General features: G+C 38.0%; 1 protein-coding gene across 5 annotated transcripts in view; it reads right to left on the bottom strand.

Moving 5' to 3' along the window:
- Positions 1-16706, bottom strand: part of SYT1 (synaptotagmin 1) — a 345898-nt gene that overhangs the window by 36748 nt on the left and 292444 nt on the right. For all 5 annotated transcript variants that reach the window (XM_059471853.1, XM_059471851.1, XM_059471855.1 and 2 more), the window contains one exon: positions 14122-14239. In XM_059471853.1, the coding sequence (XP_059327836.1) occupies positions 14122-14239 (118 nt within the window). The remainder of the gene's footprint in view (positions 1-14121; positions 14240-16706) is intronic.

Genomic DNA, 16706 nt, shown 5'->3' with positions numbered 1-16706 from the left:
AAGGAAATAACAAGGTGCCTGGGACAAGGGCATCTGGCAGGATATGTCTTGACTTTTCAAAGCACTGCTTAGGATACCTAGGGGGATGAGGACACATAAAGGTCTTGAATCTAGGAGATTTCCTTCTCTGGGATCATACAAGCATTTTATGTTAGAAAGTTCTGAGTTAAAGCCCACCCACAAAGCATACTCCAAAGTGGGAACCAGAAAGTAAGATTTCTTCAAAGGTTCAGAGCAGAAACTACTAATTTAGTCACATTTCCATGCCACCCATATCTCCATTGCCTCATGCAACTGCATTTGCAGAACCATTTTGAAGACTAGTGTTTAGAGGCTCCCTGAGAAATGCTAGAGGTACTTCTCTGACAAAAAGAATTTTTCCTTTTGTTATACCTTAGAAACTGAAGTGTGCTTACTAGTCTCAACTCTCCTTAAATTATTTTTATCGTAAGGTTCATTGACATCTTGGAATCAGCTTTTGGATGAAAGGGCTCAAGGGAATGAGCAATATGCACATTTTTCTACTGAGTATTCCCTTTCAAATTTGGTTATTCAAATCACTTGACAGAGGGTTACATCCCCATGCCCTCTTCTCATCTTCCTATTAACTGCATATCCAAGAGACTCAGGTAAGTATTAACTTAAGCCCTAAAACACCTATTAAGCCTTGAGTATTAGAAACTATTTTTTGATTTTTAAGTTCTCTAATTCACTGCAAAAAACATTTGCATTTTTTTGTACTGTCAGAGCTGTGCAAAAGAGTTTAGATGTAACTGGGGCACCAACCTTCTGCCATTCAGTTTAAAATTTGTTATTTTTTATTATATTTTTATTATATATTAATTCAGTTAAAATTTGGCCCTGAACTACTGATTGATGAAATTATGGTCTTTCTGACTGAACCGGGAGAAGTTGATAAAAGTATAGTTTAAAATGCCTTTAAAAGCCCAAGTATGATGGGATTTTCAAAAATACATATCTAAGCTGAGGTCCTGTCACCCACCAGAGTTTAAATTCATGCATTGTCCTTATCTGAAATAAAAATAATAGCTGAAGTTTTTGCTCTTTTTGGTAAGTCCCGTCTTACCCTTCATTGCCTTTAATTGATTAGTATGTTATCTACTGAGCTTCATGGCTACAATACTAGAACTGGAGGGCTGATATCAGCATTTGCTGCTGATGTAAATATGCAGTTGAACCAACTTTAATGCTTCAGTCTACTGAAGGAGGACTTTGGAGCTGAAAATGCAAGCTGTATGTGGATTTAGTGTATGCTTTTCTACAGTGGTTTCTGTTTTATGTGACATTGTTTAAACTGTCTTAGTGTGCCGAGTCTTTGGTGATGCAGTGATGGCAACTCTTTGCCTCTTTTATGAACCCCAAATTTTTGCCTTCTTGGTAGATAGCATGCGATTTCTCTCAAATACTTTTTGCTGTCATTATTTAGGGATTTTTCTCATCTTGCCCAGTATCTTTATCATGCAAATATGATGAAGTCATTAAGTGATACACTGTTTCTTCTATGCCTTATTTCTTCTGATTAGTTTGTGAGACACTAATTGCTGCATTTTTTCTCTTTACTATGGCTTGCAGATCACTTAGGAATATGTGCTATTCAAACTAGATTAGTACCCCCATATAAAATTCACATAGAAATTGTTGACAAGAAATAAAACCCACAGTGATAGGTAGTGTCTTGTTTTCTAGGAGCAAAAAGGTGACATTCATTTATGCACAAGCAGACCAAATATCAAGTCAACACAGAGCACTCCAGAAATAGCCAAAGCCTTCACTAATTATGTGGCCATGAAATGCTTAAACAAAAAAGCATTAGAGCATCCAAAATCTGAGTTCTATCATCCTTTACATAATAAACCAGAAACTTCACTTAATGGAAATTCTTTAGGCAATCTGAAAATATGCCTTATTGGAATGTTGGGAAATGGGAGAATCTAACTTCATGCGTAACAGCCAGTTTTCAGTTCTTCAGATATGTATGCAATTTGAGAAACAAGAAGGAAAATAAACAGTGTATGAGGAGAGATAAAACTGGCAGATGGAGAAGCTGGCCTTTGTGCTTCTGAGAATAAATAAAAATCAATAAAGGAAAACAAGGGTAAAAATACAAAACTGGGCATGAACATTTTGCATCTGACCAGAATGCTATCTTTCAATGAAACAACACTAGAATTAATACAGAACACTATTGTACCATATGGATGCTTGGATCTCTGCCAAAAAACTGCACCACCTTCTCTTTACTAAAAAAAACTGACTCAAATAAGTTACAGAAAGGCTACCAGTCTTTTCAATATGTCAGACACAATCCTGATTAGAAAAATATACTTCTCAGTCCAGTAAGAGCAGCAGTGGTCCTGAGTGCTTGTAACTGAGTCTGACCTACAGGTACTGACGGATTATTTAATTACTGCATCACACTTCAGAAACCCTGGTCAGTAACATAAAATTTGGTCACTATTAATGAGGAATTGTCATTTATCATATTCAGAAGCAGCTCAGAGTCCTTCTTTCTGGTTATAATAAAAATTTGTTACCAGTATTTTAGACAAGTCCAAGCTCCTCCACTTTCCTTATCAAGCTTAGCACAAGACCTTTGTTTTATCTATAGATGCCAGTGCTATCAATTTACTTACTTCACTCTGTTATCAAATACAACATAAACAGATATAAACAACACACAAAACGTGCACTTATACAATGCATCTCATTTAGTATGCCTGATTGCTATAAGTCAAATGAACAAAAACCTCACAACATTCCCATAGGGTCCTTCAATTTTGAAGCCTCTTTCACGGAATTTTAACTCAATTTCAGGAATATAATTGAACTAACAATCTGTTGTCTCAGACAGGATGTTCTCTGCTTGATATTATGCAGGGCTGGACAGATGCCAAGGCAGATTTGAATGCACCTCAAAGTACCAGTGAAAAATGACTGGGCTGTTCTGAAAGCAAGAGATGTGTATGCTGGATGGGTCAGGCAGCAACTGTCTGATGCCTGTCTTCCATTAAACCTATCAGGATTCAAGGGTGCTGGAATTGTAAACAAAGAGAAAATACACCAAGCAGAATATAAATAAGAAAAGCCAAAATGCTTATCCTCCAAATGCTCTGCATAAAGCAAACCTTACACAACAACAAAATGCTTGGAGACCACTTTCTTTGCTGAAGAAAGATGCTGGGAACCAATACAGAAAAAACCTGGTTTCTAAAATCAGGGTATAGCTGAAGATATTCAGAGTTGGGTGAGGGAGTAATGGAGTGATTTAGATTATTGGAATGATTGGAGCAGCTATCTAGATTAAAAAAAATTAATTTCCTTTATACAGAGATCAAAAAGAAAAAGAAACCTCAACATATGACAGGAAAATGGGAATAGATTTAAATATGAATCAAAGCATGTTTGTCACTGGATTTGCAATAAAATACATTTTCTTTCCTTCGTTCCCAAGGAAACACAGTGTAGGTAATAATTTTGTGTTCTTTGAGTGCAATTACCAGCCTGGTGACTGACTGCCCCCTTTCCATATCTTTTTAGCACATTGACCAGGATCACAAGCCTCTTGAAGACATTAAATTCCTGTAAGTTTTCTGAAAGCAGGCAGCCCGATGGAATACAGAAAGCCTACTAAGAACCTCTGTATGAGGTGAAAGCTCCACAATGGTCTCACCTCCTATTACACACCAGAAAATAGACATGAGAAAGAGATACTATGGATGTTCAAACTGTGGAAAAAAGTTTCAGGTGAAGCAGATATTTTATTAGACATCAGAATACCCAGTCACACTCTGAAATTAATGGAAATCATGCTTTATAATTCCACTGATCACTGTATTTGAAATTACCAGAGGACTACTGCTGTCCTTGGGCTTTTGCGAGCTCTTAATGTAATAGAATATTCTACAAGTGCAAAACTTCCCTCAAGGCTGAAAAGTAATCAAGTCATATCCTCTGCTACCTCATGGAAGCTGAAGATGAGGAGCATAATACCTAGGCTCAACAAAAATGGGTATTTCATTATATCACAGATGTATTAGTTACACAAAGGAAAGTGTGCACTGGTATATGTGAAAGATGTGCTTGTCTGAGTAATTTCATTTATAAACAAATGACTGTCAATGCATTGTTGTGGATTCTCTTATACTACTTCATTTTGTTGTGTGAAGAACTAAATCTTGACCAAAGAAATGCAGTCAATCCCCAGATTAGACAAAAGCAACATCTATCTCATACTTGAGTCTATTTCTTGACTAATTCATGTCAAAGAACTCAATCAATGTAGGAAATCACTCACTTGCTGTGCCACAGGGACCACCAGACACAAAAACTGAGCAGAGCATCAGATGAAAAGATTATTCTTAACAAGTGCTGGTTTCCTGACCAGAATCCAGACAGTAACTTCCTGAAGCAGATATTCCTCAGCAGTGGGGCAATGCAAATAATCTCCAGGAACAGCTAAGCCAGTCCCTGATTTCTACCACCATCCAACAAGCAGCTTGGCCCAAAACCCTTTAAGCTTGCTTAGCCTCAGTGAAACCTCTCTCAGAAACATCTTTGCTCCCACAGCTTTCCAGATCCAGATCCTAAACACCTTATTTCTAGACAGATGGGCACTTGTTTGAAATGAAATATTTTGCCCCATTATTTTTTTTATCCACGAGGGAGCAGCCTGAATTAACTTAGCTTCCAACCAGCTGAAACAATTTGCAGCACAAGACTTGCTGATGCTGTTACATCCTTACATAAGCATTTCTTCACATCCCACATAGTCAGGGCTTCTGAACTCAAAAGACCCATTTTGTTGCAAGCTCTCACAATCGCTACTTTTAGCATCCCTCAGATGCTGATAAGCATGTGATGGTTTGCTGATAGGAAGCAGGGGATACAGCTGAGTACTGAAGTTCTGCTTCCTGGGACTTACTGCAGGAATGCATCCCCCCACAACAGTGCTGGAATGAGACTGGCCCCGGAGCCAGGTGTGCTGCAAAGACTTCTGAAGAGGCTCAAAAAGAATTTAAAATACTTTTTTCTCACTAGGGCTCAATCAGGACATTATCATATTCACTTCACTGGAAAGGTGGATTTAACCTGCAGACCTGTAGATGTAAAGTGTTCTGTGATACCACTGGGAGTCTGGAGAAGGAGAGCCCGGGAATTGGGCTTGATAGCTGGGATTCAACAGAACCCCCTCCTTCTCTGACTTGAAGATGTTCCTACAAAGATGCTGCTGAGCTGCAGAGATTACATTTGGATCCCAAAATGCTCATACTTATAGGACAGGAGTTAAATTTTGGACCTGCCACTATAAGATCATGCATAGCTTTTATTAGATAATGCATAGGTTTAAAATTTATACCTCAATCTCTATTTGATTTATGACAAACTCAGACATGAGAGATCACATTGTGATGAAATTCTCAAAATCAGCTCTTAAAAATTCTGTGTTCTGCTTTCACAAAACAGGTAGAAAACAGAGGACCTTTGCAGTGGATGGGATTTTTTTATGACAGCTTTTTTTAGGCATATTTGGTAAGAAAATTTCTATATATTAACCATTCCACATTGGTCAATTGTATTACATAACATCTGAAGATTGCAGTCAAATAAAGAAGGTTTTGTCTGTCAGTACATATGCTGGACAGGTGTTATCTCATCTTTGTTTTTGTCTTTCCTTAACTAGAATGATATATTTTATTATTGAGTAACTTTTTCATTAACATCTGATTTAATGGGATGCAGTGAGAAGCCCCTGCACAGAAATTACTTTGATTTAAATAGAGTAAAAAATGTTGCTATTTGTAAACTTGAAGACAGCCGAGCAGAATTGAAAGGCATTCATGTGGGAAATGAGCAATAGCATATTCATCAAGAAGACAGAAAAAAGATAACTTCATAAACATGAGAGGACTAGAATCACTGCACTAATAACCACAAAATGTCAGGAGTTGTTCCCTCCATATTACTAATTTTACTATTTCATTATATTGGTGATAGGTGCATGAGCTGAGAGAAACACAGCCAGCTCCATCTTGTCAACAGGGCTGGTATAACAGAGGAAGAAAACCCAGTTTTGGCTTCAAAACTAATCACACAGTTAAGGAAGTTTAAAGAACCCCACCACATTCCTCTCTTCAGCTTTGTAAAGTAATTGTTTAGCACCTTAGCTGTCTTAAATCAGTATCTAAATGAAGGGCTTACTTGTGTAGATCCCTCATTCATGCCCAACCTTACTTTCCCCTTCAACTCACCTGCAGATTTCACACAAGTGACACATATATGTTAATTATGCTAAAAACAAACCACATGAGGACTGTGTTGACTTCCACATCTAATAAACAAATAGACAAAAAAAAAAAAGCAACAGCCAGGAATAAAACGCAGATAATTTTCACTTCCATCCACATAATTCCTTCTTTACTGGGGAAAAGTGGCATTTCTGGGCTTTGCTTTTTCACCTTGTGGGCAGGTGATCTCCAGTTAATCAAACTGCCCCCCCAGCCCATGACTGTCTCAAATAGAACAAAGTGGCTCTAAAGCAGCATGACTTGTGCTGGAAGAGAAAAGAGAGGGCTCAAATGCTGGCCTTCCTACCTCATTGATAGCATCATGGAAGTGAGAGTGAGGAATGGAATATTTGGAAAGAGAACCCCATTGAGATTCATATCACTCTACTCAGAGAGACAAAAGGCACAATGAGAAAAACTGAATTGTGGCATCCCAATCTCAGCAAAAAGATTTTACATCACTTTTGTTACCTCAAGAGGGGTAATGGGATCTTTTTGGGGCACTGCATCAATAGAAGAAAGGGCAGGACTTGACTTTCACCTTTAGTTAGGTTTTGGAAAATAAACTTTGGAACTGGCAAGGGGAAAGCTTCTTTTTCATTTTGACAAATAGCATCTTGCAGCTGCCATTGGAGACCTTCATGTGCCAAATGTGCAAACAGATTTGAAAGTAATGATTTCCACCAAGATCTACAAACACCTGTTTTCTTCTCTCTCTTCTTATGCTGAAGCACATCATTTTCCATTGTCACAGACATTTTCAGCAGTGTACCAGGGGAAGTGCGCAGTTCCCTTCTTAGTATACAACCCCTGCTCCTTTCAGGAATAATCTGGGATCAAGGGTCTAATTTGTGAAATATTTCTTTCCACTGACGTGCACATAAAGGAGTTACACACTGGAAACAGAGGCAGGAGGTCTGTAAGAAGCAACTGCAAAACTAATAATTTTTCTACCCACATAGGATTAAACAAACAAAAGATGCATGTGGGACTTAAAGTAATGTAAAAACTTTAAAACTGTTCCTAGTTCTTCTGACAGTGCCACAAACTTCAGCAAATCTCAACTGCATCAATAGTGCTAACAAAACACTGATCACACTGTCTTAAAAACCTTTATGATTTTACACTGTTGTCAAAAGGAAATAGCCTCATTTATACCTTCCTTGCTTTCTCTGCACTTATCTAAAATGTATTTATAAAGATGAAAAAGATATTTTCCTTTTTTAGTTTCTATTCTTTTTCTTAAAGCCCATTAAAAAAAAGTAGGCTGCAATTTTCAGAGTAAAAAGAAATTAAATCTACTTGTAAGAGAACTGACTAATTTCCCTGAGGATTCTAGAATCTATCTACAGTATTTCTACATCCATTTTACAGCCACTCACATTGCTATGAAATTCTTGAGGAACTTGAAGACCTAAAGCATTAATTACTTATATGAAAATGAGACGATTAACACACACATTTTTACACTTGCTTTGGGACTGCACAACCAAATAAAAACTTACTATAATTTAATCAGGAAGAAACAGGCATACAAACACAAAATGCATTGTTTAGTTGTGGCTATTAAAATAAAAGAATAAGAAGTTTTCATATTTTGGGGAAGGGAAGTAGGAGAAAATCAATAGAAATGCCAGAAAATTATGATTATTGACTGGCAGAGTCCAGCCAGCTGGGTGCTGACCACCTGTACCTTTGGTCAGTGTCTGCATGAAACAACCTTACCTTTCTCAAATTAAGAAGCTATTCATACAGCTATTGAGCCAAGGCACTTTTTCAGCACAGTGATTGCCCTAAGGTTTCTTACAGCAACATCCACAGGTTTAGTACAACTCTCTGACCCTCAGAAAGAATGGTCTTGTTTTCCTCATAGTAAAAAAAAGAGCAGAACAATTTGACTGTGCTTCTTTGTACATATCAACAAATTTGACTGTTCATCTAATACAATTTATTGTTGGGTGCAATAGTTGTAGCATAAGATGCAGTGGAAATTGTGGACTCACTACAAAATGGTCAGTTACCTGAAAATTTTCTCTTAAGACTTTCCAAAATGGCCTGAAATATGAGAGTCTGTGTATCCTTTAGCATACCTTCCATGATGAATACATTGTACTCTGGAACATATGTTGATTTTGGCACTTCCTTCTTCAGCTTTTAAATTGAGGAAGAAGACGGCTTGACGTGAAAGGCTTGATGAGTTGGGATTAAAAAAAACAACTCCCTAATACCTCAACTATTGAGGAAGGACCACTTCAGGCAACTGTCCACCTACTGCCCAGTGCTATGGAAGATGCCACCAACAAGAATGTTCTTTCAGTTGGGAGAGAAAGGTTTTGATGTGATGGAGATTTGCTGACAGACACCATCACCACTGTAGGACCCACAGTGAATTTGCTGCAATGCTGTGTGACCGCTTTGCGAGCGTGAGAGCGCGGCTGCAGCATCTGCTGCTGCAAGTTCTGCTGGTGCAGTAGAGTCTGACGTGTTAGACGATGTAGAAATCCTCCACACTAACTAGAGAACTTACATATATTTGTTGGTACTGATCTCTGCTGGATTCCTTAGGACTAGGCTAGTTGAAAATACAGCTGTGGTGGTGGCTTGTTTATTTTTACTTTCACCTTTTAATAAGGCTGTTTTCTCTTCCCTTAATACTTGCTGAGTTACGCTTACAATAGGGCTTATAGCAAGACCCTGACATTAAGGGTGTATTTCTTTTCCCACAACATTGCACTCATGTTAGCCAGCTTTTAAGGTTTCTTATGTTTTCATGAAGTTATTAAAGTGAATGCCCTGACTGCATAATGAGCATTCACTTGGTCTTCAAAGAGCTGGTCTCTAAATAATTTTTAATTTCTCAATTCTTTTAACTAAGACATTGAACCAAGCCTCTTGAATGTGAATGCAATCTTTTGAATTGTAGAAAACTAGCTGTATTCCTGCTAGGGAACCATTTGGTCCCCAGAGACTGTTCAGAGTATTTACTTGGCAGACACAAAGGGGTGCTGTGTATTTTCTATTTATAACTCATAAATGCTGAGATAAGCTTCCACACATAATGGGCACGATTATGGGCTGCTTCCTTTTCACAACTCTATCTGCAGCTTTCTGCAGAAGGAAGAGCACATGGATCCAATGACAATCCTATTCTCCTTGCAGTTCTTTCTAAGCATTAATTTGCACTAAATAGTGCAATTTAGGGTCTGCTACAGTATCTGTTACTTGGCAAAAATTCCCAAACTCAATATCTGAGCCCATGCCAGCTAGGGCATCTATTCCCCATAGAAACTGGGGAGTGGTGAGAGGCAGCAGTGCTGAGGACATAAGGGAAGAGTGTATTGCTTGCTTTTAGGATACATTCCTGGTAAATATACTCACTAAAAGCTAAGTGTACTAAAATAATACAAAAAGAACAAAATCACATTACCTTTCAAAGATTTTTAGAAGGAATAAACCAGACTGAAATTAATCCTGAAAAGATGACAAGATGCATTAACGCTTACACCTACTAAAGGCTGACTTCTTGATACAAACCAGTATTTCACCATAATATACAGAGCCACTGAAATTCTTAAAAAACCCAAATCAAAACCAAAATAAGGCACTTAAGCTGAAGGGCCTGAGTGGCCAAACACCTTATAACAACACTGTTTAAGAGCCAGCCCCAGCCACTCCTGAAAGGTTTAGAGGGAAAAATGCTTTTCAAGGTATTCATGTCATTCACTTCAACAATTGGCATAGTCAAAGCAGAGAAAGCTGATGGAAGCTGAAATGAAAGTTTTTATTTTATGTTAGGAACAAAACTGAATACAAATGGAGGGTATGGCTAAATAGATGGAAACTATAGAACTGCTTATAAAAACGTGTGTATGTGTTTCATATTTTCCCATGTAGTACAAAGAAGCACCACATTTATCCCACAGACAACATTTAGCTACTACTCAAGTGCACTGAGGGTTACACAATCAATTTCACTTTAAAAATTAAGTTAAAATTACAACTACAAATAAGATTCAAATGAATTCAGAATAAAGTTTCATACTTATTTAAATCTGTATCTGAAATCAGTATTACTTTGATTTAGATGAATATCTCATAGAGGAGCTGCAGATAATTCCTGTCCTTTTCTGAAGCAGAAGGGATCATAAACCTATTGAAGTACCATAACTAACAGACAACCATTGAACTGAATGGCACTGGTGAGCTGCATTATGCCCTTATCACGGAATTACCTGGATTATGTATCTAAGGACTGTTTGGAGAGATTAAACCACAAACTGGTTTTGAAATCTTCCAATTCTGCAAATCACCTAAATGAAATTGAAACAAAACAAAAGCAATGGACTAATTTGGGAGTCTAGGTTTCCTGTAAGACCTAAGCTTCTAAATCTCATAGACATTTTAGGTGAAGTATGCTTATAAAGCCACCCAAGACCACCAAGTTCAGATAAAAGCAATAATTGCTTTGTATCCTTAATTCCAACATATCACCTTCCAGATGTCAGATTCATTAGCAATGCATTTCAATATAATTTAAATAATTACAATGCCATTTTAGAATATGCATAATAGCTTGCCAGAGGCCCTTGCTCACCAGAATTAATAATTTCCACTTGTTGCAGTGACTTGATGAGCTCAGGCTAAATAGTTCCATTGTTTGAGCCAAGGTTTGCCCTAGTCACAGCCTGATGTTGAAATTAAGTTTAAGACCTGGGAGTTTATTACTCAAATGGGTGATATGGTTTTGCTACAGTAAGTCTAATGAATTTGATGATTAGTTTGTTGTCTTTTATTTTCTGTTTCCAAAGTAATTTATGCTTGGCTTTTGACTGCTAATGAAATCTATGAAAATGCTGGTGATAAATGCTTTTATAAAGGTTTTTTTTTTTTTTTTTTAAGCAACTGTAGTAACCATTAAGTATTACATAGATGCTGACTAGGAGGATTAAGGTTTACCAGCTGAGGCCCTGTAAAAATGCTAGGAAAGGTAATGCTCTCAATATACTTCAATCTCTCTTGCTTTGGGTACTTTTGTAACAGGGCTCTCTCTATCTACAGCATAACATAAATGTACATAATAAAAATAAAATCAAGCATGTTTTTAAGCCAAATTGACCACAATTATGGATTTATTAAATTTATGTGGAGTGGTAGAAGTTCAGATGACTACTGAGCCACAGTGACTGGGGCTAAAGATAATGTAAATGCTGAAACCTGAAACACTGTTGAGGTGCAAAGGTATAGCAGATATTTGCTGGTATAGCAGCAGTAATACTTGAGATATGGAGAGAAGCAGCCACAAGGAAGCCACAAAGCTGCCCACCACTGTGCTGTGAATGCTTGTCAGTGTTTCCTCTGCAGGAGCCTCTGCTCCTTCTCTCTGCGAGGCAGGTAAATTTCACAGAGACATAAAGGATGGGTGCAAGAGAAAAACAGAACCCTTTCCAAATGTCTGCATTCTACTTTTCCAGCATCTTCTCAAAAATAGGAAAGAATAACTAAAATATATATCCCAAATTCAAAACAACAACAACAACAAGGTATTTTTTGCCTATTTCTGACAAATTGCTAAGATTTGTTTCCCCCATCCGTGTCAGCTAGCATTTTCACTTCTTGTTAATGGTGCTGTTGAATGTATAGGTAACATTCAGTTTGAGTTCACATTTGATTGTTAACCTTTTCCACCTTCACTGTCATGCTAAATTTTCATTTTTATAATATGAAAAGACATCTTAGTATCTACAGAAAGTAACAAAACTAGGGAGAAATATTTGCCAATCAAGATAAAATCCTGTCACCTTCGTTAGCACTTAGAGAGTAGGTAATATTTAGTGTGAATAATAACAACAGAATCTCAGCTTGATTTCCAAAGTTCTTCCTGCATAATTTATTCAAAAGATAAATTCCCTGATGAAAGATACTGGATCTACTTTAAACCAACATTATTTCATCTATAATTACTACCCCAGGAATACCATACTAACTGCCACTTATCACTGTCAGTGACTTCTGAATTCCTGCTACAACTATGGTATCCCATTGGGTTTGTTTGTCTCCAAGAGAACATGATGTTTCAGGTTTGGCATGGCCCTAAAAACAGAGAACAAAACCTCTCTTGCCCTAGAAATTTAAACGTTCTCTATGTGGCTCAGAACATAGAGGAGATTAAATCCATTCATGTCCTCACAGTTATTTCCAACAACACGTACTGTATTTTCCATCTGAAGTTTGTTGCTCTTGAGTTCATTAGTGCTTCCCCTGCCCCTCTCTTTGGTTTCTTATAAGCTGAGTACCCATTATCTATCACATTTCTCACAAAGTTTGGAAAAGGATATAGATGCTCTGGCTGTCAGAGCTAACCTTCAGTCAAAAATCCCCACGCTTTGTCATTATGAGAATCTAACCTTTCATTAGGAAACCATTAGGAGTAAATGTGCTTATGAACATTAATTTGCAATTTGTTCATTATGAGTGTTAGGGAAACTATTAGTGGTGTGTCTTAATTGAGTGTCCATTGTGGACTAGAAAATGCCAGATTTTACTGAGTAATGACTGCAACAACACTTGTATGTCCTTCACTTTTTTGTCTATTGCTGTGCAAAGGATGACTTCAGATGCAAGTAAAACAAAAACCAAAAAATAACTAGTTATTGATAGAAGACTTAGCTTCCCCACACTATAGCAAGGTCTTCCAGTTATTCATCAAGAGTGGTAAATAAAACCTTCACAGTTGCTTTTAGTAAGTTCCCATTTCTGTTTATTTTGCATACAGCTATTACCTTGCGCTAAGATTATAAAAAAGTAAGAGCAAAACACTTTTTTTCTTGTCACTTACTAAATCAAATTGAGAAATTACATCATCTATGTGTTAGTGGCAGCTGTAAAAGTTTTCAGTCCTGGAAATAGCCTCACTCTCAATGGTGGGTAGCAACTGTTTCTTCTAAACAGAAGGCACAAAACCCATAATTCTCCTGAAAAGACCTCACCTTATAAAGCATCTTGTTATTTAATTTGGTCTCAACTAATTGGCAATTTATGCAGTAATTTGTGTCCAAATTCCAGATGCAGCAGAGAACAGAAGCCTACAGGGAGCTGCAGCAGGTTGCTGCGACACAGCGCAGGTGCGTCCCTCAGAGGTGGCACACACCCTGCCACCCCCAGTGTGCACAGCCTCAGCCCATGCAAAGGCTGCCAGGGCTGCTGGCAGCTACTGAGCACGCTGGATGTATCAGCCTCACTGCCTACCACACACACACAAGACTGGCATTTCGATTTCTGCTGTGCACACAAATGCAGAGCACCTCTAACTCTGCACGTGCAAGCAATCACACCTGAGCTCTTCAAATGCAGAAACAACCTTCCTGGCACCTCAAACAGCAGTCAGCATGGCAACCTGTGGCGAGTTCCTCCATTACCTATTATCTGCAACAATGCAGTGAAATGCTCACATTTTGTGAGATTAAACAGACAATAGGAATTGTAGTCAGATTTTTTTCTCTGCCTGAATAGCCTGTATTTATCTCTAGGCAACAGGAGAGAAGGAAAGCACAGAGAGCTTGCACTGTCATCTGATCGTGTAACACTTCAGACCTTGTCTTGGAGTGGAATGCAGTGTCTTGTGATTTTTTTTTTTAAGCTACAATTAGTTCTGATATACTCAGTCATGTTCTAACTTTCAAGAAAACATAAAACCACATCTTTCAGGCAGGGAGCTACAGCCCTTACCTTCTCAGCCAAGTGGACCTCCAACAGAAAACTAGTTGATTTTCTGCCTTTACAACCTGCAAAATCTTCCAGGAGATTTTCACACACATACCTGATAGTCCACCAACATCCATCTTCTTCAGGTTCTTTGCCTCCAGAATGACGACAGTCAGCTTGCCAGCAGTAGGCACATAACGGAGGGAGAAGCAGATATCACCCAGCTTCTCTTGCTGTGAAGGCAAACAAGACAGGATGTTTTACTTTAATGATTTTTTTTACCTTTAGAAAAATGCAGTTTTGAAAGCCCCGCAGAAAATTAGCAGGATTACATCTCCAACTTGTACTGCTAAAGAAAACTTTCAAATGAACAGTATTGAGAAAACTACCACAAATTGTCCAGATTCAATCCTTGATAACCTCAAGTCTGTTCCAGCAACTATCCTGTACACAACCAAATGACAAGATATGTGCTGGCCAGAAAGTAAGTGATACTTTTCACAATTTCACCCCTGACAATAGGGGTCCCACAAATATTGTTTGCTCTTTAAACTAAGCCAGGTGTTTTTTTTTTTTTGTTTTCTTCAGGCTGCATTTCAATGGAAATCTGTTAGGAAACATGCACACACAGCTACTAGGCTGTTTGCTGTGAAACAGTAATATGGATCTTTCTCGTCACACTTTGCCACAAAAGCAGAAAGTATAAAAAAATCCACAAAGTACAAAATATGCAGTATAAAAAAAGACTTGTCTCCTGTCTGTTGGAAGAGAAAAAAGCCAGGCAGATAGAGACCAGATAGAGACCATGAAAGGACACAGCTCCTCACATAAGAAATAGCTGGAAGGATTTTGTTTTGCCTTCCAGCCCATCATCTGAGATCCTGCCAAATGCAGCCTTTTGCAATTCATTGCTTAATATTTTCCTAACAGTCCTGGCAAAGAGGGAAAAGCTGAATGATGTTCAGAATTACAGGAACTTTGCTTTAAAAGGATGAATAAGAGATAGGAACTTGCAGATGAGAGAGGGAGGATATTGCTTATAAATGATGAGTTGGATGATCCAAGCTGCTTTCCTCCTTTGCTTCAAGGCCCATGGTATCTCTACAGGGGCTAACAAGGATGTTTTTGAGACAAGAAGGATGAGCTTACACCATGCAGACCAATAAAAAATTTCAGACAGCCATGCTTCTCTTTCAAAGGCATTAGTTCTTATGGCATATGTCTACTTCCACAATTTATTCTGATAGTAGAGTATAAAGTACATTTTTATGATTATATCTTTTTGCTTCCAGTGTTTTGCTAGACACAACTGACAGCAACTTGCTCACATGCTCATGGATGCAGTGGGTATTTCCTACAGAATAGACAGTCCATGTGCAAAGGACTTAACCTAAAATGTGACAGATTCTCAACTCATTATTTCAAGTTGGGACTGAAATCCAGGTATAGTAATAGACAGCTCCCTGCCAGAGATCGTCTCAGCAACCACCAGTGGTCAGGAAACATATAGAACAAGCATAGTTACACGTAGTTAAGAAATGCTTAGACAGAACAAACAAATAGCTCGTGATGTTAAATCTGTACTGGATAAAAATAATGCTGTCAGGATGCACTTGTGCCAGTATCTTGAAAACTCATGGAGTCCTCCTCACCTCAAAAGGATGTGGTAGAATTGGGACAGATTCCAAGAAAAGCAGCAGGAATAAGCAAGGATATGACACAGTTTCTGCGGAAGGAACATCTAAGCAGATTAGGACTCTTCAGGTTGCAAAGTGAGTAGTTGGGGAAGAGACCTCTATCTGACCCAGAAGGGCTAGAATGACATTACCACCTTGTTCAAAAGGACTGACAAAAATATAAAAAAAAATTACTCATATCTAGAACAACCCTAGATGTCTTTCAGAACATGGACTGCATTGGCATGAAAGAATTTACTATTTCTGCCTGACTGCATATCCTGTCCTAAATCCCAGCACATATTCAGATAATGAAAATACAGATTTCAGCCATGCAACCTGCATAGCTCATGCCTGGCTTTAGCTGAGTTTTGAATGGCACAGTGACAGCAAAACATGCTCCTGTTCACCTGACATTTGGTTTTTCAAGTCCATATTGGATAGGGTAACAGTGAAGTTGATCTATCACTTGCAGGTTGTTCAGAACAAAAGAAATCAATTGCTTATTGATTTGTGTTATCATGATCACAGGACACTCAGCCACCTGGTGTTCTTCACTGTCACTGCTCTATTACTTTGTAGAGTTGGCTTAAATTTGCCTGTGGATTCATGGGGCTCTCCAAAGACTGAAATGAGGTATATATTTTCATATTTTAGTCCCCCCACCTTAGAGATCTCTGTACTACGTATCACCCAATATTCAAGGGCTCTGCCTCATTTCCAGATTCATTAGGCAAAGCTTTAATTGTAGCAGCATAGGAACTTTTGTCCCCTTTTAAATCAATACCATGCTTCTAATTGTTCCTTTCAGTGGATATTTGTAAGGGCTTTTTTAGCTTTTGTTCGTTTCAATTTTTAGTTTTTTTTTTTTTTTTTTTTTTTAAATTTGTTTGGTGGCTTTTTTTTTTACATCTCGTGTTGAGACAAGAGTGTGGTTAGAAAGCATAAAATAGTGTTAGGATTGTTGCTTCTGATCTGAGTGCATCAGCAGTAGCTGAAGGAAGTACTGCACACTCAACAGCTA

Source organism: Ammospiza nelsoni, chromosome 5, assembly GCF_027579445.1.
Source record: "Ammospiza nelsoni isolate bAmmNel1 chromosome 5, bAmmNel1.pri, whole genome shotgun sequence".
Classification (NCBI taxonomy): domain Eukaryota; kingdom Metazoa; phylum Chordata; class Aves; order Passeriformes; family Passerellidae; genus Ammospiza; species Ammospiza nelsoni.
The sequence above is the reverse complement of the archived record's forward strand: the minus strand, read 5'-3'. Positions and strand labels throughout refer to the sequence as shown.